The sequence below is a fragment of the Chlorocebus sabaeus genome, chromosome 7, assembly GCF_047675955.1.
Source record: "Chlorocebus sabaeus isolate Y175 chromosome 7, mChlSab1.0.hap1, whole genome shotgun sequence".
Taxonomy (NCBI): domain Eukaryota; kingdom Metazoa; phylum Chordata; class Mammalia; order Primates; family Cercopithecidae; genus Chlorocebus; species Chlorocebus sabaeus.
In genome coordinates, this window is record NC_132910.1 from 60,154,963 (window position 1) to 60,175,985 (window position 21,023).

Consider the following 21,023-nt stretch of genomic DNA (forward strand, 5'->3'; position numbering starts at 1 on the left):
CTCACTATATGGGTCAGGAAACCAATATGGTGATTCTTCCATTTGCTGAGTACAGTTATCCCAATTGTACATTCCAGAACTCAGTGATCTCACTACCTCTGGAAGGAGAAGTAAAATTAGAGTAGTGATAATGGGAAACTTGTTCCATATGTGTCTCTAATATTTGAATAAATTAATTATTTTACGTTGGGCATGTACCTATGTTTTACTTGCATAATATTATTTCTTATTTTCATTATTTATTTTTATGAGATGGAGTTTCTCTCCTGTTGCCCAGGTTGGAGTGCAATGGCGTGATCTCGGCTCACTGCAACCTCTGCCTCTTGGGTTCAAGCCATTCTCCTGCCTCAGCCTTGCAAGTAGCTGGGATTATAGGTATACGCCACCATGCCTGGCTAATTTTGTATTCTTTAGTAGAGATGGGGTTTCATCATGTTGGTGAGGCTGGGTTCGAACTCCTGACCTCAGGTGAGAAGTCCTCCCAAAGTGCTGGGATTATAGGCGTGAGCCACCGTGCCCAGCCATTACTTGCATATAATTTTAAAAACAACCTTCAAAATGTAAAACAACTACAACAATAACACCAAACCCCACAATATTGCATTAGAAAGAGTTTTTATTTAGATCATGAGACATAATAGTGTTTCGTACTCATGCTTATACAGAACCTAGCGGGAAAGAACATAATTCAAGAGACTGTCAACCAAACTGCAAAATGTCTTCATAAATAAAAATCCAGGTTAATATTAGTATTATTATCCTACATAAAACAAAGCTACTAATTTCCTCTCCAACACATATTTAAATAAACAGAAATCAATAATATTTGTAGCCTTTGTAATTCTGGTTTGTTTAGAATTTAGTTAAAAACTTATTTGTGGAGCTCTCCCTCTCTTTTGACTGGCGGAACCATTTCTGACTTCAAGGCTTTTTATTAAAATGTTCTACAATGAACACAGAAAGCTTGGTAGATATCACCTTTATGCTTTTTTCTTTGAATATATATTTGCTTGTGCACAGTAAGAATGATTAACATTTGCTTTTATGTGTAGCTTAAGATGACAGCTCTTCTGTATATTGTAAACTGTGTTTCTCTCAACATTTGTCCTTCATCTGTAAAACAGACAACTACTGAATGATTAGATTAAATGTTTGTTTAAGGGCATGCTGTAATGCCCACTGTTACATTCATTATTTCTTTGGTTTTCAGTTACAGAGTTTATGTTATGTTTAAATAGAACATTTTTCTGTAGGAATTGTGGGTTAGGACATGGATGATAACAGATATGCATATCTTACTCATGAAAGGTCTCTTTTATGTGTGGCTTATAGAATTTTACAAACTCATGTTGAAAAATATTTCAAAGCTTAAGAGGTTAAAAAATAATAATGAATTGGTTCCTGGAGCAAACTTACTTTTTGGAAAGTGACAGTAATAATTCAACATATAGATGAATGCAGTGTATTCTGACCTGGCAATTTTATTATTTATGATATAATAATACATAATATTACATAATAAAATAAATAAAACAATAATAAAATAATATTTATTAGCTAATTTTTTATTTTAAAATTATATATTAATAATTTTTATGTTTTCCACAATGTATGGAGAGATTACATGTCCCTAATATATACAGGAAGAAGGATAAGTATATAAACATATACCATCTTAAACCTCTTAAATCTATTTTATTTCTACAGCAATTGCCTTTTAGGTCTCATCCGATCACAGACTATACTGTACTTTTTGAGTTTATTTCCATTCCCAAGAGTCAGTTTTGTCATATGTAAAGCAGTTATACTAGTATTTACCTAACAGAATTGTCATGAAGAGTATATAAGCACAAATGTAAATCACTTAACATAGTACCTGCCAAGCAGCAGTTAATTAATGTTAGATTCCTTTTTAAGTTATAAAGGCAATTAAAAAACCTTTAATCCCAAAGTTTTTCCAAAGCAAAATATTTTATTTTTATTTTTTTCTTCAGACCAAAGCAAAATATTTTAATTGTTCCAAAGTGTTCCTTACTTGTAAAACTGTGGGAATTTCGGAAACATTCTGCTTTACAGTGCCCAGAGAAACTTCCTACATATAAACGCTGGTTCTGGTGTAAATGCATTTATTATTGGTGTTATCATTGACCTTTACATAACCTAAGATTCATGTGGCTCCATTAAGACATAAGTAATAAGACGCTGGGGGAGACTCTAACTAATGAACCGTAAGGGCAGCAAGCCTGATCTGTACTTAGAATTGGATCCTACAATGTTTTGATAGTATTTTCATTATGGTCTTCAATTTCTTAACAATTGAGTTGTTAGCTAATTAGAAGTGCAGAACCAATACATGGCATCCTGTAAAAAAAAACAAAAAACAAAAAACAAAAAACCACGGGCTTAGTAACAAGCAAATTAAAAAATATAAAAACATTGGCTGTATAATGTGTCAGTATGCTCTGGACTTGTGTAATCAGTGACTCTTAACTCTTGCTCCAAAAGGAAGTTAACATTTGTAGAGTCTTAAAAGATTATATAAAAAAGAAAGGCAAAACATTAAACAAAAAACGTTTTAGACCTTCTAGTCCATCCCTAATGACTAATTTTCCATCATATATTTTCATCCATTTGGATTGTAAATGTTGCCCAGACCAGAGATGGCAGTGGCTCACACTAGGGTGGTAGTAGTGGTGGAATGGTGAGGGGCAGATGAATTGGAGATATTTCGGTAGTACAGCCAAAGAGACCTACCAATATTTTGAATGCAGAAGGTCAGTTAGTAAGGAGAGAAATCCAGACGACTTTAAAATTTTTGGCCAGAGTGATTTTACCTTTTACCGACATACAGATGACCAAGGGAGGAGCAAAGTTGAGAGGATGAGTTATTCAAAATAGTATTGTGGTCATGCCAAGCTATCAGCATTAAGGCATCCCTGTAGAGATGCCCTGTTGACATTCGTGACCCAGGGTGAATTAAAAAAAAAATTGATAACATACTACTTTCGCAGTTATTATTAATTCTTATTATTACCACGACTACATCGGGGAGTAAAAGCTCAGCAGCCTCCGGCTTTTCCTATCCCTTGAAAAAACCGCTAATATAAAACGCATTTCCATCCGAACGTTCCCATTCATCCTCCAGCTCTGGGAACCGGGAGCGCCCCTGTCCAATCAACTTCCAAATCCCCTGTGTCAGCGAGGGGGCGGGGCTCAGCTAGATTCGTTGGCCTCCGCTTCTCTGGCTTGGCCACGTTAGAAGTCCCATAGGTCCTTGAAGGTACACAAGTCACTTATATATTCATTAGAAAAATGTAGAGGGCATTATCACAATTTAAGTTTAACTAGATTAAATAATTTACAACATTTTACTCATTATTTATTTGTTTTATTTAGTTTCTTATTTTCTTCTATGAATATAATAACCACCTCCGAGCTTTACGGATCTGCGGGTCCTTTCCGCGCGCACGCGCAGTTGTTAGGGAGGGCGGGCCTGTTTCCGGGTGGCGCGTGGGGCTTGAGGCCGAGAACGGCCCTTGCTGCCACCAACATGGAGACCTTGTACCGTGTCCCGTTCTTAGTGCTCGAATGTCCCAACCTGAAGCTGAAGAAGCCGCCCTGGTTGCACATGCCGTCGGCCATGACTGTGTATGCTCTGGTGGTGGTGTCTTACTTCCTCATTACCGGAGGTAACTCGGGCTGTCGGCTGAGGCGCAGAGAACTGACCCGCCCCGGGAGGCGCATCTGTTCCGCTGACTCTCAGCCCCGGGGGAAGAATCGCTCTGCTCTGGATCCTTTCTGAGGGTGGAGGGGAGTTCTGGGGTCCGGAGTGTTAACGTCCAAGTTTATTCGCCCTGACGCCCTGTCTTGAGAGAATTCGTGTTCTCACTCCCATTGCCTTACCTCTGCTAGCACCCCCCATCCCAGGGATCCGAGTCAAATATATTTTTCAAGGCCAGATTGTTGCTATTTTTATTGCTTACCATACGTTGTTTGATAAAGGTCCTGAGAAAGTCTAGTTTGGCCAACTCCGCTTCCATGGTTCGTTGTTTGATAAAGGTCCTGGGAAAGTCTAGTTTGGCCAACTCCGCTTCCATGGTTGGTCAAGAGCTTGTGGAACTTTTAAACTTGTCTTTGTCCTGGAATCTTGGAAGAGACTTGACAATCTTTAGTTTTGTTGGTTCAGACCTACGGTCCTGCGTTGCCTTTTGCATAACCTACAATAAATATGAATGGAATTTTCCGAAATCACAGGTTTGATAAATATTTGGGATCGGAGATGAGATTTGCAGAGTATACTGTGTTTCAGTGGGCAGAAGTTGAGAATTAAAAAAATAAGATAAATAGCATTACTATTAAACGCTTCTGAATTATCTGTCATCTTATTCTGTACTTTTCAAATAGAAAATTGCAAAGGGGCGTTGCCTTATGTACTGGTGAGTTGGCAATCCGGCTGGTCTTTTCAGAGCCACTACCCTTTCAGGCCACAGTTCCAAGATTTACTTAGAACTGTGCTACTGTGTACATTTAGATTTGGGGAAGTGGTGTACTTAACTTGGAAATTATAAAATTAATTTAGATTTGGGGAAGTGATGTACTTAACCTGGAAATTATAAAATTAAAGCTACGGATTTGGGACAGCAAAAGTAGTTCTACTTTTAAGGGAGTGGCCATATATTGTTATTTTCATAGATGTTTTGTGAGAATAGTTGGCACTGAAGGGGGGGATTCAAACTAAAAGAGCTTGAGTTCTAGAAGGCACCTTTGAATTTACCCCCTTTCCCCAATCTAGAGTAGTGAGAACTAACTTATGTTCCTTTAAATAAATTACATTTAAATATTTGAGTTACATTTAAATAGTTTTTTGGTAACAAGATACTATCTAGCATTGCATTAGCATTAACCATTAATATTTGCTCATCTAGTTAATAGCTACTGTACTGAATAAACAAAATTTAAAGTACATGTGGCTTTTAAAAATAATAAACTTTTAAAAATAAATAATATAGAGTAATTCAATGTTATTATTGAGTGCTCGCTTCGGCAGCACATTACTAAAATTGGAATGATAGGGAGAAGATTACCATGGCCCCTGTGCAAGAATGACTCGCAAATTCGTGAAGCGTTCCATATTTTTGCAGTTCACGAAGGTCATTGGACCAAAAAAAAAAAAGTCATTATTCAATAATGATAATGAATATGCTAGTTTCTTTCCTGTAACCCTTACTTCCCTTGGAGTCGGATTCTTTTTGAGAAGCCTCAGTTTTCTTTGTGGCCCTCTTTTTTTCCCTGTTGATTATTGTAATGGGGAGATCTCTGTCCCAACCATTGGGAGAAAGTGAAAAGGATGCCTTTTAGTGGCCAGGTCTGTGAGGTATCAGGTATGATGAATTGGTTTTGCCATTGGAAGGGAAGAAGTCTCTTCTAAAAACTGAGTGCACCTTTACAAATAAACTATTTGTTGCTGACAAATAGTCAGCAAATAGATATTGAGTCCCTGTTAAGTTCCAGGCACTAGGTACTGGAGATAATAGAACAAAACATAAGGACCCTGACCTCCTGAAGCTTATAATGTCATAGTTGAGACATGTTAAATGTCACATAATTTTTTTTGTCCATTAAAAATGGTCACAAAAACAGGCCAGGTGCAGTGGCTCACGCCTATAATCCAACACTTTGGGAGCCTGAGCCGGTTGGATCATTTGAGCCCAGGAGTTCGAGGCCAGCCTGGGCAACATGGTGAAACCCTGTCTCTACTAAAAATACAAAAAATTAGCCAGGCGTGGTGTTACACACCTGTAGTCCCAGCTACTTGTGAGGCTGAGGCAGGAGAATTTCTTGTAACTGGGAGATGAAGGTTGCTGTGAGCCGAGACTGTGCCACTGCACTCCAGCCTGGGCGACGGAGCAAGGCCCTGTTTCAGAAACAAAAAACAAACCCCAAAATTAGCCAAGCTTGGTGGCACGTACCTGTAGTCCCAAGTAGCTGGGACTACAGTGCAGGAGTTTGAAGTGGGAGGATTGCCTGAGCCTGGGAAGCTGAGGCTGCAGTAAGCTCTGATGGCACCACTGCACTCCAACCAGGGTGACAGAGCAAGACCCGATCCTGTCTCAAAAAATAAAAACAAACAAAAAAATGGTTACAAATACGGTGAAAGAAAAGAACAAGAGGTTTTTGAGAAAATAAAGGGAGTTGGAAGCATCATCTGGATTGGATTGGATTGGATGTGATTCCTTAGGAAATGATATGTAAGCCAAAATCTGAAGAGTTTGGGGAAAGGATATGCTAGGCAGAGGGAAAAGTAGGGCAAATGTGAGACCAAGAGACCAATTAGGTGGCCTTTGTAGTTGACATAGACTATACAAGGTTTATAGTAGTGGAGATTAGGATAATATAATGAAAGATATGTTGGAAGTAGATTCAGTAGGTCTTGAATTTACTGGGTGTAGGGGAAGAATGAAGTGGGAAGGAATCTTACAGGTTTCTGGTTTGAGCATCTTAATAGATGGAAGTATCATTTCCTGAGATTGAAAAAACAAAGTTTTTGGTGGAAAATGGTGCACCTGAGGTTTTTCTGGGGTAAAATTAGTTGGATATGTCAAATGTACAGATGGGAGTCTAGATCTGAAAAAAGAGGCCTGTGTTGAAGTTGGTCAACTAACAGACATTTCTGGAACTCCCATGAGACATTGAAGAGCATAGGCAAAGTCCCTGTTCTTGAGGAGCTTACATGTAATTCTAGTGGTACTGACATTATTTGAGAGGCCTTGGCATATCACACTGAGAGTCTTTAGCACATGAAATTGAAAGCCCTGGGAGTTCATTTTGAAGAAAAGTAGAAGAGGACAGTGGACCAATCCCTGAGGGCCTCCAACATTTAGTGGTTTTATAAAAGAAGAGGTCCAATAGAGAGGTGGCAAGAAACCATGAAGAGAAGTATCACAAAAGCCATAAGAAGAGGTGTTTTTCAATAAATTGGTTTAGTAAACTAGATTGAGTGCTTCTGAGAAGTCTCCTAAGATGAGAACCGAAAAGTGTCCATTGAATTTGACAACATGGAGATCATTGGTGACCTTAGAAAGAACAGTATCAATGGTTGCAGAAACGAGATTGGATTGAGTTGAAGAATGAAGGGTAAGAAAGAAAGGGGAGATGGCAAGTTTGCCTAAGTCTTTCCAGAAGAAAGTCTGACTCCCTTTCAAAACACAAAGATAGAAATAGGATGTTAGCTGGGAGGATCTGAAGTCAAGGAGGATTGATATAGGGAAGGAGAGCTTGAAAATACAGGAGAGAGGAGAGATACCCAAAGGAATAAAGTCCCTGAGAGTACAAGTGGGAATGGACTCCTGATAGTTGCAGAAGAGATCCCATATAATAGGAGGTAGACATCTTCCTCTATGTAGCTGGAAAGGAGAGGGTGAGGATGGATGCAGGTACCAGGTATTTGTAGATTTGGTGGGGAGAAGACAAAGGAATTCCTATGGGATTGTTTTGTCAGGCTAGGATAAGGGAGATAGGCTTGTTATGCTTAAAAAAAGCTGGAGATGAAGATGTTTGAGAACAGTGGAGAAAGTAGAGTAGATGTTGACAGTGGGAGACTGAGAAAACTATTAGTGTTGATGAACATTAATGTTAATGATCACAATGACATTATGACATAATGGTGGATGTTAATGTTAATGATTATGAATCTCTAGTATTGCCATTCTGCCTGATGGTGTAATTTTAAAATGGCCCCTTGTTTTACATTTAAGCAATTTCTCTAGTTATTTTTCAATTTATAGAAACAAATCTAAGTATATCTGAGACAATTTTTGTGAACTGAAGTAGAGCCTTTAATTTTAAATCTCCTTTATACTAAAGTCATTCCTGAGTATTAGCAGGATGAATTTCCTTTATGAAATCTGTACTTCATTTAGATATCATATTGTTTTCGAAGTAATTCTAAAACATTGAGTTGAATGTCTGAATGATTTTTCAGAACCTTAGATTAGTTGGGCCACATTTGGTTCTAATAATACAATCAAAACATTCATATTTAAATGAAACTTGGCCGGGTGCAGTGGCTCACGCCTGTAATCCCAGCACTTTGGGAGACTGGGGAGACTGAGAGAGGTGGATCACCTGAGGTCAGGAGTTCAAGACCAGCCTGACCAATATGGTGAAACCCCATCTCTACTAAAAATACAAAAATTAGCTGGGTGTGGTGGTGGGTGCCTGTAGCCCCAGCTACTCGGGAGGCTGAGGCAGGAGAATTGGTTCCACCTGGGTGGCGGAGTTTGCAGTAAGCCAAGATGGCACCACTGCACTCTCAGCCTGGGCGACAGAGCGAGACTCTGTCTCAAAAAAAAGAAAAAAGAAAAAAAAAAAAGTAAATGAACCTTAAGAGACAATGAAAGCTAAAATCCTGTTTTCAAAAATTAGGAATACAATCTAATCTGTTCTGCTGTCTTTCTTATAGGAATAATTTATGATGTTATTGTTGAACCTCCAAGTGTTGGCTCTATGACTGATGAACATGGGCATCAGAGGCCTGTAGCTTTCTTGGCCTACAGGTAAAAGATACCTTTTTGAATGATTTGGTGGTGGGAAAGGTTGCTGGGGTATGCCTGCTTATTTAAAAATAGAGTAAAACCTATGGGATCCATCTATATTTAGACAACTGCTGTTTAAAAATGCTGAATTCTGAAGTGGCAGAAAGTGAGCCAACAACAAGAGTATATTATTTATTAAGAAATAAAGTATTTCATAATGATTGATGTATCACGAATTTACAGTGGGATGTCAGTTTAAACTACATTTATAGATTGTTCTAGGGGTCAGCGAACTATAGCTGCTTTTTTTTTTCCCCCCCAAAAAAGTTTTATTGGAGGTAAACATGCCCATGTGTTTGTATATGATTTATGGACTGTTTTCAAGCTACAGTGGCTGAGTTGAACAAGTATGACACAAACCATATAGCCTGCAAGCCTAAGATATTTACTATATGGGTATTTAAGAAAATATTTTTGGACTATACCGTGGTCTATACCATTAAATAACAAAAATATTTTTGAGACTTGAGGGTTCTGTTTCAGCAGTGAAACCCCATTCTAGTGTGGTTTTGTTCACCTAAACAATGCTTATATTGCTTTCTAAAATTTACTTAACAAATGCCTACCTAAACATAGCTATATGTTTATATTTACAGTAATGCTATTTATGCATAGAATATTTCTGGAAAGATGTATTGTTATTCTCTGTGGAGGGGAGTTAATGACAGGTTGATGGTAGAGAGGTTTTTCATAGTGCCCTCTTTCACGCTGTTTGAATTTTGAACCTGATGCATATATTGTTTTCAATGAAAACAATTGACCAGAAAAAAAAAAAAACAAACCCTCTTTACATATGCCTATGTGTAATCATCCCTTTAACGAGAAATTTTCTTTTTGAGGTCCCTGAACTATGAGAATTTGATAAAAGCTCTGTATCCCTAGAAAAATCACACACACACACATACTCTTTTACATATAATTATAGGGGTTTGTAGCTCACTGAAGTTCTTATGAGGCTCATGGAGCCTTATTTAAGAACACTTTCTTTTTAAAATATTTCCATTTGAAACAGGAAGTTTATTATTATTAACATAAAACTTCAAGAAACACATCTCACCAGTTCAAAATTAGTTTGAAATTGATAGTAGAAATTTAAATAGCATAACTTTTTTAAAAAAAGCTAACTTAGACTGGGCGCGGTGGCTCACGCCTGTAATCCCAGCACTTTGGGAGGCCGAGGTGGGCGGATCACGAGGTCAGGAGATTGAGACTATCCTGGCTAACCTGGTGAAACCCCATCTTCACTAAAAATACAAAAAATTAACCAGGCATGATGGTACTCACCTGTAGTCCCAGCGACTCTCGGAGGCCGAGGTAGGAGAATTGCTTGAATCTGGGAGGTGGAGGATGCAGTGAGCCGAGATCGTGCCACTGCACTCCAGACTGGGCGACAGAGCAAGGCTCTGTCTCAAAAAAAAAAAAAAAAAAAAAAAGCTATGCTGAAGTTCTGGGTAAAGCATTCATATACATAAAATATGAGCATTTTACATAAATGGTTGTGTTAATTGAGGTTTTATAACTTTTTTTGAATGTGAATTCCATGAAGACGAAGATTTTTATGTTTTATTCATTGTTGTATCTCCCAGAACCTAAAACAGTGCTTGCTACCTAATAGACTCAATAAATATTTGTTAAATGGACAGATGAATATCCAGAGGTATAGTAAAATAGTTGCAAGGGTAAGAATAAGAAATATAGCACAAAAATGTTTTAGCACAAAACGGAGATAGGAATTTCAACTTAGGGAAACATTTCTATTTATTATCTTCCTATGGTCATTCTTTTCTTTTCCAGAGTAAATGGACAATATATTATGGAAGGACTTGCATCCAGCTTCCTATTTACAATGGGAGGTTTAGGTTTCATAATCCTGGACCGATCGAATGCACCAAATATCCCAAAACTCAATAGATTTCTTCTTCTGTTCATTGGATTCGTCTGTGTCCTACTGAGTTTTTTCATGGCTAGAGTATTCATGAGAATGAAACTGCCGTAAGTTATTTGTGTAATCAGCACCTTATGTTGCAAAGTGGTAAAATGATTACCTGGAAAACGTAAAGTCATAGGAGATTTAATTTAACTTTCATTTACATGGGTGAAAAATCCAGAAACCAAATACATTTGTGACTTGGTCAGGTTATAGCTATAGTTAATAAAAATTGAAGCTAATAGATCTTCTTAGTTGTTATCCCCATGAATGTTCATGAGAAAATTTAGTTACTTTGTCCTGGCATCAATGACTGAAGATAGTCATTGTTTCTTTCTTTTTTTTTTTTTGAGACTGAGTTTCGCTCTTGTTGCCTGGTCCTGAAATGCAATGGCACGATCTTGGCTCACTGCAACCTCTGCCTCCCGTGTTCAAGCGATTCTCCTGCCTCAGGCTTCTGAGTAGCCGGGATTACAGGCACGCACCATAGCACCCAGCTATTTTTTGTATTTTCAGTAGAGATGGGGTTTCACGTTGACCAGGCTGGCCTTGAAGTCCTGACCTCAGGTGATCCTCCTGCCTCCCAAAGTGCTGGGATTATAGGCATGAGCCACCGCGCCCTGCTGTCATTATTTCTTTAAAATGCCTTTTGGCTAATCTGTAACACAGGATTCCATTAGTATTAATGGTAGGGAATAGCTTCAAATCACTCATTGTTACTATTCTTTGAATATTGGTGGGAAGAAATTATGCCGTGAATGGGAAAGGAGAATTATTGCCCTTCAAAAAGATAGGAAAAGGATGTTTATATATTTGCATGTGTGTGTGTTTAATGTGTATTTAAAGATTATTTTGATTCAGAAAACTTTTCAATATCTTTAGAAGAAAAATAAAATGGTTTATGGCATCTTTCATAATTTTGTTTATGATTATTTGAAATGTGAACAAATATCACATTTCCATATATACTGATTTAATCTATGGATGCATTAGTAACTACAGTAATGACAGGAAATTTGGCAAGCATACCATAAAGATTAGCTCTTAGTATTTTATTTTTTTGAAACTGTGTTAAACATCAAGTGTCAACTATATTGATTTCTTAGTGTGTTTGAATTTTACAAATTCACTTGTTCTGTGACTTAACCTGTCCATTGTCTGTAACACACCTGGGGTAGAATGGGCAAAAGTACTTATCCCACAATCGTCGTGTTCCCATTTTAGTCCTGGCGGGATGGGAGGGACAGCATGAAGGTCTTTGTCAGCTGAATATCTGTGTGGCCATCCAGCTGCCTCAGTTTCCTCTGGCAGCAGCTCCTTTTTTTTTTTTGAGACGGAGTCTAGCATTGTTGCCCAGGCTGGAGTGCAGTGGTGCAATCTCGGCTCACTGCAACCTCCACCTCCCAGGTTCAAGTGATTCTCCTGCCTCAGCCTCCCAAGTAGCTGGGATTACAGCCTCAGCCTCCTGAGTAGCTGGGATTACAGGCGCCCGCCACCACGCCTGGCTAATTTTTTGTATTGTTAGTAGAGACAAGGTTTCACTATGTTGGCCAGGCTATTCTGGAATGCTTGACCTCATAATTCACCTGCCTCAGCCTCTCACAGTGCTGGGATTATAGGCGTGAGCCACCGCGCCCATCCAGCAGCTCTTATTTTCATTTGGGAAAGGCATTTCTGGCCATTGGCTAAGTTGTATGAAGACTAAGGTACTCCAGTCTCTTCTTTTTGTTCCTTGTTTTTTGCTCCTAATAGCAGTAAGTCACCATAGCCTGGTAAGGTATACTGGTATAGAAAAGACTAAAGTTTTCATTAGCAGAGCAAGAAAAGAGGAGACTCCCAGATAGAATAAAGAGGTTATTGAAAGGCTCATGCCTGTAATTCCAGCACTTTGGGAGGCCGAGGCGGGCGGATCACGAGGTCAGGAGATCGAGACCATCCTGGCTAAAACGGTGAAACCCTGTCTCTACTAAAAATACAAAAAACTAGCTGGGCGTGGTGGCAGGTGCCTGTAGTCCCAGCTACTGGGGAGGCTGAGGCAGGAGAATGGCGTGAATCCGGGAGGCGGAGCTTGCAGTGAGCCGAGATCGTGCCACTGCACTCCAGCCTGGGCGACAGAGCGAGACTCCGTCTCAAAAAAAACAGAAAATTAACAACCTAAACAAAAGAAACCTTTGGAGGCATGTGTCAGAACAGAGAAAGTGTCCTGGTTTTGCTTATAGAATCAGATTTGTTCTCATCCTACCTACTGTTTTCATTCTACGTAGTGTTTTCCTTCTTTATAGTTTTAGGTCCTCTTCCTAGGAATGAGTCTATTAAGAAAATAGATGTTTATCTTTTAGCTCTGGCATTTGACTTTCAGGATAATAGAGCTATCTCCTACTGACAGAAAAGCTTTGACAAGTGTTTAATACTCTGGATTGCTTTCATCTTACTTTTGCAATCATTTATGTGAACATTGGTCTTCCTCTCCACATTCTATAGGCTGGTATGTAACACTGTTGACTAAATCCAAACTTCAGGCTAGGGAAAAAGGGTATACTTTCTGGGTTTCAGTTGTAGATTATGTTTAGATCTAATCAAAACAGGACAGTGGTCCAAACAGAAAATTGCTACTTTCTGTATCTTGTTATGCAACTAAATCTAGGATTTGAATTTTTAAGATGAATTTATGGCTCCCTTTGTGATATCATTTCTCATTTGCAGCTCCTAATGCCTGGTATCTTGGGTATGGAGTGGGGAGAGATAATGGACAGTTTTATATAAGACATGGAAGTAATGATACTACCTTTCCCGGAATATTTGCAGGCCCCAGAGGAGATGATGAGCAAGGACTATTGTCCTGTATTACACACAACAGGGTGTGGTTACTATCCCAGCAAGGAAAGGGTGTATCTTTCTTCTTTCATGCAAATTATCTATGATGACCTAACAGTTTGATTGTAGTGAGTGGAATAACCACAGCAATAAAAAAGATGTCAAAAAAACACCAATAGCCACTGGTTTTTCCAAATCAACTAAGTTTCTGGCATCTGAGATAAGGATGGCTGTATCATAAGGTGTACCTTGATAACCTCCAGGGTGGAATTCTTTTTTACAAAGATGTTACCTTTAGCAAGAGATGCCTTTGAAAAGGAGAAAACAGTAGCACTGAAACAGTATTACTAGTTCTGTTTTCTGATTTGTGCTTTTTTGAGACCTGATGTTCCCCCTATTGATACAATTTTACTAATTAAAACATGTTTTATTTGATGTCTTGACTTTTGAAGAAACGTGGATGCTAATAAAATGAGTGACTGTTGGCCAGGCACAGTGGCTCAGGCCTGTGATCCCAGCATTTTGGGAGGCCGAGGTGTGCAGATCACTTGAAGTTAGGATTCAAGACCAACCTGGCCAACATGGTGAAACCCAGTCTCTACTAAAAAATAAAAAAATTAGCTGGGTGTGGTGGTACACGCCTGTAATTCCAGCTATTTGGGAAGCTGAGACACGAGAATTGCTTGAACCCAGGAGGCAGAGGTTGCAGTGAGTCTAGATTGTGCCACTGCATTCCAGGCTGGGTGACAGAGTGGGACTCCATCTCAAAAAAAAAAAAAAGAAAAAAAAGAATGACTGTTTATTAACTTTGCACACATAGCTGTACATTTAAAAGGAAAAAATTAAACTGTAGTCCCTAATCTTTTTATTAGTACAGTCTCAAAGGAGTAGTTTTCATTGCGAAAATGAAAATGTTCTAATATAATTTATGAGGTAACATATGTTAAATCATGTATGTATGCGTCTGTATGTTTGCTGCATTTTAAATATACATAGACTCAAAGAAAATGATGTTCGGTTACTGAGTAGAAGACTGGTATAAGTTTGAACTTGGTTCTTCTGAAAAATAATGAATCTTCATTAGATTGTCTTTAGCCTCCACTCTTAGGGCAGCTTTAACTTTAAAGCAGAATATTTTTCTTTTCTTTTTTTTTTTTTTTTTTTGAGACAGAGTCACCCAGGCTAGAGTGCAGTGGCGTGGTCTCGACTTACTACTACCTCTGCCTCCCAGGTTCAAGCGATTCTCCTGCCTCAGCCTTCCAAGTAGCTGGGATTACAGGCATGCCCCACCACGCCAGGCTAATTTTTGTATTTTTGGTAGAGACGAGGTTTCGCCATGTTGACCAGGCTGGTCTCGAACTCCTGACCTCAAGTGATCTGCCTGCCTTGGCCTCCCAAAGTGCTGGAATTACAGGTATGAGCCACCAAAAGCAGAATCTTAAAAAAAAATAAAAATAAAAGGTGGCCTGTGGTGGCATGGTAATGCCCTAAAATCAGGCAAGATGTTCAATTGGAGATGGAGGGATGGGTTCCTACATACAGGCAAATTTGTTATAAAGCTGTATAAAACTAGTTGAAATAGAGTCTATCATATAATTGAGGACAAAAGACCCGCCTTATTTCAGCTGGCAAAAATGGCTTTTTAGCAGTTTCAGCTAGTGTTTATTAAGCTTGAGAAGAAAAGCTAAGGAGCTTCTGGATAAATCCTGCGATCATGAGATCAGTTCAGAAAACAAGTTCTCTTAAAGGGAGAAAGGAGTAAAAAATATGAATGTAATAATATTTAAACTAACAGCATTTAGAGAATGATATGATGCATGTATGTGATTCCATGTAATTGAAAATACATAAATACTAAAACATTGTATTCGTTTTTGACAGACCTCTTTCTAAAGTGTTTGTTGTATTACATGTTAACACTCACATTTGTATGTGGCAAATATTTATTATTTGATAACTATTATTTGCTGGACACTGTGAGATTAAGCATAATTTAACCTTCTCCACTGAGGGTCATTTTACCTTTCTGTTATGCATAGTACTACTATTCAGTTTTGTTGATTTCACTGACCTGTCACTTCTCATGGCGATCAGTATATACCTATTGTAATTTCATCCTTTCCCTCTTCTTCTTTTCAGTTTGCTGGTTATTCTATGACTTGAGGGAATAGATAGCCTAGCTATTAATTGCCTTTTAAATCAGTCCTGGCTGAAGGAGAGCTTAATGGCTTGGCTTTGTAACCATACTTTCAGATGTTTGAGAGTCTCTTTCATTTCCTTCCAGATTTGGAGCTGTATTTTAGAGAATTAAGACTATAGAGAAACTGGCAGCTGGATTGTTTCAGTGGCTAAAAAGCTTATATCCAAAGTTCCTTTTTAGCAAATAAGGGAGGTAATTCATTCTAAAGAAACAAAACATTTGTACAGCTGCTGAGGACAGTGTGTAGTAGAGAGGGTGAGGAATTTGGAGTCCAGTTTCGGCCTGCCAGTTAATAGCTCTGAGACTTTGGATTAGTTCTGTGAACTCTCTTGGCCTCAGGTTCCAAACCTGTTAAATGAAGTATAATAATATACCTTGGGGAGTTACAGTTGTTAAGATTAAATGAGAAGGTGTGCTCTGAAGCATAATGTAAGTGTTAATCAATGTCAGTGGTTTCATTCTAAAGATAGAGTCCTGAAAGTTCTATGTCTCAAGTTAGATTATGGCCACAGTTTCAAAAATAAATGAATAAACCATTACTGTTTTTGTTTTCTTTTGTTTTGAGATGGAGTCTCGCTGTGTTGCCCAGGCTGGAGTGCAGTGGCGCGATCTTGGCTCACTGCAAACTCTGCCTCCCGGGTTCACACCATTCTCCTGCCTCAACCTCCCTGGTAGCTGGGACTACAGACGCCCGCTACCACGCCCAGCTCATTTTTTGTATTTTTAGTAGAGACGGGGTTTCACCGTGTTAGCCAGGATGGTCTTGATCTCCTGACCTCGTGATCCGCCTGCCTTGGCCTCCCAGAGTGCTAGGATTACAGGCGTGAGCCACCGTGCCCGGCCTGAATAAACCATTACTGTTTCTAAAAGAAGAAAATGAGGTTTCCATTTCTAGGAACATTGGAGTAGGTAGTAGACAAGGCATGAGGAGACTTGTGTTTTAATGCCGGTTCTGTACTTTTCTGGTCTTGTGATTTTGAGCAAAGCACTTAATTGCTGTCACACTCTTCAACTGTAAAATGAGACTAATCCTTGTTTCACACACCTTTTTAAGATTGTTGCAAGGGTTAAATGCAATAATGAATGTGGTAGTGTTTTGAGAAATTTTTGTTAGTGCTCACCTAGCACAGTGCTTGCCTTAATATACAGAGGCACTAAGTGATTATTGAAACATAGCCTTAAAGATTAAATAGAAGGTCCTTCATGGTGACTTCTCCTGTCTCTAGTTGGTTTTTGAGTACTTGATTTACTTTTTATTGTATTTCTCTACAATTTTACTTATGTAAAATTCTCACAGGCCTGAATATAAGATTATGAAATTTTCTGGGTCCTGAGAGGGGGCTAAATGTTTGAGTATATATTATAGTTAGTGTATTTCAACAATTTTATTTGTATTTCCTACCAAGAAGTATAGTAATGTATTTGTTCTTCTTTTCTTTTTTCTAACATGGTATCTTTATAGCATTATAATATTTCTTAGTATCTCCAAAATTGTCCTTAAGGTAAAACTATTTTAAGTTTGGCAGCTTTGAACAGAACATGTCTATTTAAATATTCTTTTCTATCTAAATATAGGTTGACAAGCATAGGTCACCCACTAGTTACAAGGAAGGATACCATAGTATATAGCTGTATTAAGAGATAGAGTACAAAGTATATATTCGTATATAGGTATATGCAAATGATAAGAAGTTACTCCTAATGAGTCCTTAGTACCCTTGTTTCATAGTGTGAGCTAGCTGTTGGGTAACTTCTACCATAGAGTGTAAATATTAGTGGATGCTTGCTTGAACCTTTTTTTTTTTTCTTGTGAAGCTTATGTTTTAAAGTATCCTTTTTGTGACACATCAGGCATTATAGTAGCAAATTTATGTGAGGTCTTTAAAGTCAATGTATATATCCAAAGAACCTTTTAATTTTTAATTTTTTTTTCTTTTTTTCTTTCTTTTTTTTTTTTTTTTTTTTTTTGCGGGGGACAGAGTCTGGCTCTGTTGCCAGGCTGGAGTGCAGTGGCATGATCTTGGCTCACTGCAACCTCCACCTCCCAGGTTCAAGCAATTTTCCTGCCTCAGCGTCCTGAGTAACTGGGACTACAGGCGTGCACCACCACACCCAGCTAATTTTTGTACTTTTAGTAGAGACGGGGTTTCACCATGTTGGCCAGGGTGGTCTCAATCTCTTAATCTCGTGATCCGCTCACCTTGGCCTCCCAAAGTGCTGGGATTACAGGCGTGAGCCACTGTGCCCAGCCAAACCTTTTTATTTTTAAATTTTTGTTCAGTTTTGGATTTGGGAGGAGGTAAGTATTGGGTTGTAAAGGTGGTTGTGTTAGATGAAAGTTCTTTTTATTCAGAGTGTGGATTGGCCAGGCTGATATAGCAGAAAGAAAGAGTGTATGAGTTCTAGGTTGATTGCATTAGCTGAACATAAGTCTAAGTCATACAGGGAGTCAAGTGAGTTCAGAAGCTGAAAGGGAGGAAAGTCACATTCTTGAGTGTTTGCTGTGTGCCAAGCACTGGAGGAGACGTAAGTATTATCAAGTAGTTTATAAATCCTACGTTACCAGTGAAGAAACTTGGGACTCTAAAAATAGCAGCTAACATTTGTCAAGTGCATATAACTATGAGTAGCAAGTACTGTATGAGTAGATTCTGTTATAATCCTTAAAACTCCTTGAGGTAACTCCATTTCACAGATGAGGAACCTGAGTGAGGTTTGCCAGGCTCACGCAGTGAGTGGTAGAAGCAGGGTCAAAAGGAGAGGTGTTCTGAAGCTGTCAGTAAGTGTAGGGTGTTGTAAACCGCCCCACTTTTTTTTTTTTTTTTTTTCTGTGAGATGGAGTTTGACTCTCTTCGCCCAGGCTGGAGTGCAGTGGCACAATCTTGGCTCACTGCAACCTCCGCCTCCTGGGTTCAAGCAATTCTCCTGCCTCAGCCTCCCAAGTAGCTGGGATTACAGGCGTCTGCCAGCACGCCCAGCTAATTTTTGTAGTTTTAGTAGAGGTGGGGTTTTGCCATGTTGACCAGGCTGGTTTCAAACTCCTGACCTGGTGCTCCACCTGCCTCAGCTTCCCAAAGTGCTGGGATTACAGGTGTCAGCTACCATGCCCGGCCCAGTACACCCTTTCTTAATGTGGATACTTGTACATAATTTTTCCGTTTTTTTTCCTGATCCTGTAGATTCTTAATTAATAATAGACTTTAAGGGTTTATTGCCAAAGGAAAGGTTTGGAACTTTTATGACACCAGATTTAATGCTTTAATTTAAAGGGGATTTCAGGGCCTAATTTGCACATTTAATAAAATGATCTCCTGTTTGACCAGCATGAAGTTTGACCTTACCAGCAGGTACAGCTAAAGCGCCTAACTGTTATCCAGACTTTTCCTAAAGTATCAGAGGTTCAGGGGCAGATGTTTGTACACACTTATTTGAAGTCTCAAAGGCTCACCTCCCAGTCCTAAATAGCTTCTGATTTTCCCACTTCTCTTCTGGTAATACTAGAGTTTTTAGAAATCCAAACCAGTTTCTTTCCATAAAAAACAGTTTGATTTTTGTTGCACTTCTGAGAGCCCAAAATAGATTGATTCTGACGCTTAACTTTTAGATATCATTTTCTTTTCTTTACTTCCTTTTCTTATTCTGTGTTGTTTAGCACATTGCTTTGTAACTTTAAGAGGGAAGGGCCAGGCGCAGTGGCTCACACCTGTAATCCCAGCACTTTGGGAGGCCGAGGTGGATGGATTACCTAAGGTTGGACGTTTGAGACTAGCCTGGCCAAGACAGTGAAACCCCGTCTCTACTAAAAATAGAAAAAGTTAGCTGGGTGTGGTGGCAGGCGCCTGTAATCACAGCTACTTGGGAGGCTGAGGCAGGAGAATTGCTTGAACCCGGGAAGCTGGGGTTGCAGTGAGCTGAGATTGTGCCATTGCACTCCAGCCTGGGCAACAAGAGCAAAACTCCATCTAAAAAAAAAAAACAAAAAAACAAAAAACTTTGCCGGGCTTCACGCCTGTAATCTCTGTAATCCCAGCACTTTAGAAGGCCAAGGCAGGCAGATCACCTGAAGTCAGGAGTTCCAGTTCCAGACCAACCTGGCCAACATGGTGAAACCCCATCTCTATAAAAAATACAAAAGTTAGCCAGGCGTGGTGGCGTGCGCCTGTAATCCCAGCTACTTGGGAGGCTGAGGCAGGAGAACCACTTGAACCTGGGAGGCGGAGGTTGCAGTGAGCTGAGATCACACCATTGCACTCCAGCCTGGGCAACAAGAGCAAAACTCCGTCTCAAAAAAAAAAAAGAAAAAGAGGGAAGAATAGTAGAACTGAGGCTCAGTAATTTATTTGTATATTGGGGTGAGGGGGGCAAGATATGAAGTAAGGACCATAATGAAGAACATGGAGTTATATTTTTGGATTGTTATTTTATATCATAGAATTTGTTTTGGCATTTTGAAATAGTATAATAATAATATAAAAATAATTCTTTTCACTTTTTGTGCTGATAATTGTATTTCTGCAGGGGCTATCTGATGGGTTAGAATGCCTTTGAGAAGAAATCAGTGGATACTGGATTTGCTCCTGTCAATGAAGTTTTAAAGGCTGTACCAATCCTCCAGTATGACATGTGGAAAAGAATGAAGAGCAGCAGTAAAAGAAATATCTAGTGAAAAAACAGGAAGCGTATTGAAGCTTGCACTAGAATTTCTTCTTGGTATTAAAGAGACAAGTTTATCGCAGTATTTTTTTTTTCCTGCTGACCTATTGCTATACCAACAATGTTGAGTGGCATTGTCTTTTTAGTTTTTCATTTCTTAAAGAAAATATACTCAATATCTACAACTATAATATCAAATAAAGTGATTGTTTTTTACAGCCCCCTTAACATTTTTTGGAGATGACATTTCTGATTTTCAGAAATTAACATAAAATCCAGAAGCAAGATTCCATAAGCTGAGAACTGTGGACAGCTGATCAGCTTTACCTGTGGTGCTTTGCCTTTAACTAGAGTGTGTGATGGTAGATTATTTCAGATATGTATGTAAGACTGTTTCCTGAACAATAAGAGGAATGAAAGGAGCAGAAATAAATACTTTTTCTAATTAATACCTTTCATGTTTGTTTTTTAACTGACAGTGTTAAGTTTTTGGTCTATTAATCATTCGTTCCCATCTTACGACTTTCTGTCGCTACTTTGGTAGCCGAAGATTTCAAAATATGGTTGGCAGGATGCCTTGAGAGTTAGCATCTTTATATCCTTGTAAATATTCAAGCACAGGCTGCATATCTATGTCAGAGTTGTCAATGTGAATGTGCTAGATGAGCACATGTAAAAACATCTCTGGACCAATCTGGTCTTAATTTCCTCTATGCAGGCCTTTCGGTTCTTTCTGACTGGCCATGGGCTTCACTTCTCTGATGACTCAATTCATCCTTTCTTAAGATCATTAAGTTTATAGTGAAATTTTCTCTCAAGTGAGCTTTTTTCCTGC

The 21,023-nt window shown here is 38.8% G+C and overlaps 1 protein-coding gene and 1 non-coding gene across 2 annotated transcripts; both read left to right on the forward strand.

Annotated features, from left to right (window-relative positions):
- Nucleotides 1–3,486: 3,486 nt before the first annotated feature.
- OSTC (oligosaccharyltransferase complex non-catalytic subunit) lies at nt 3,487–20,637 on the forward strand. The gene is made up of 4 exons (XM_007999490.3): nt 3,487–3,689; nt 8,462–8,555; nt 10,389–10,586; nt 20,054–20,637. The coding sequence occupies exons 1-4, from the start codon at nt 3,551–3,553 to the stop codon at nt 20,070–20,072; spliced, it is 450 nt and encodes a 149-aa protein (XP_007997681.2). The 5' UTR covers nt 3,487–3,550; the 3' UTR covers nt 20,073–20,637.
- Nucleotides 5,033–5,137, forward strand: LOC119623937 (U6 spliceosomal RNA). Its single transcript, XR_005240038.1, has one exon. It is a non-coding gene; the product is annotated as a U6 spliceosomal RNA (small nuclear RNA).
- Nucleotides 20,638–21,023: the final 386 nt, after the last annotated feature.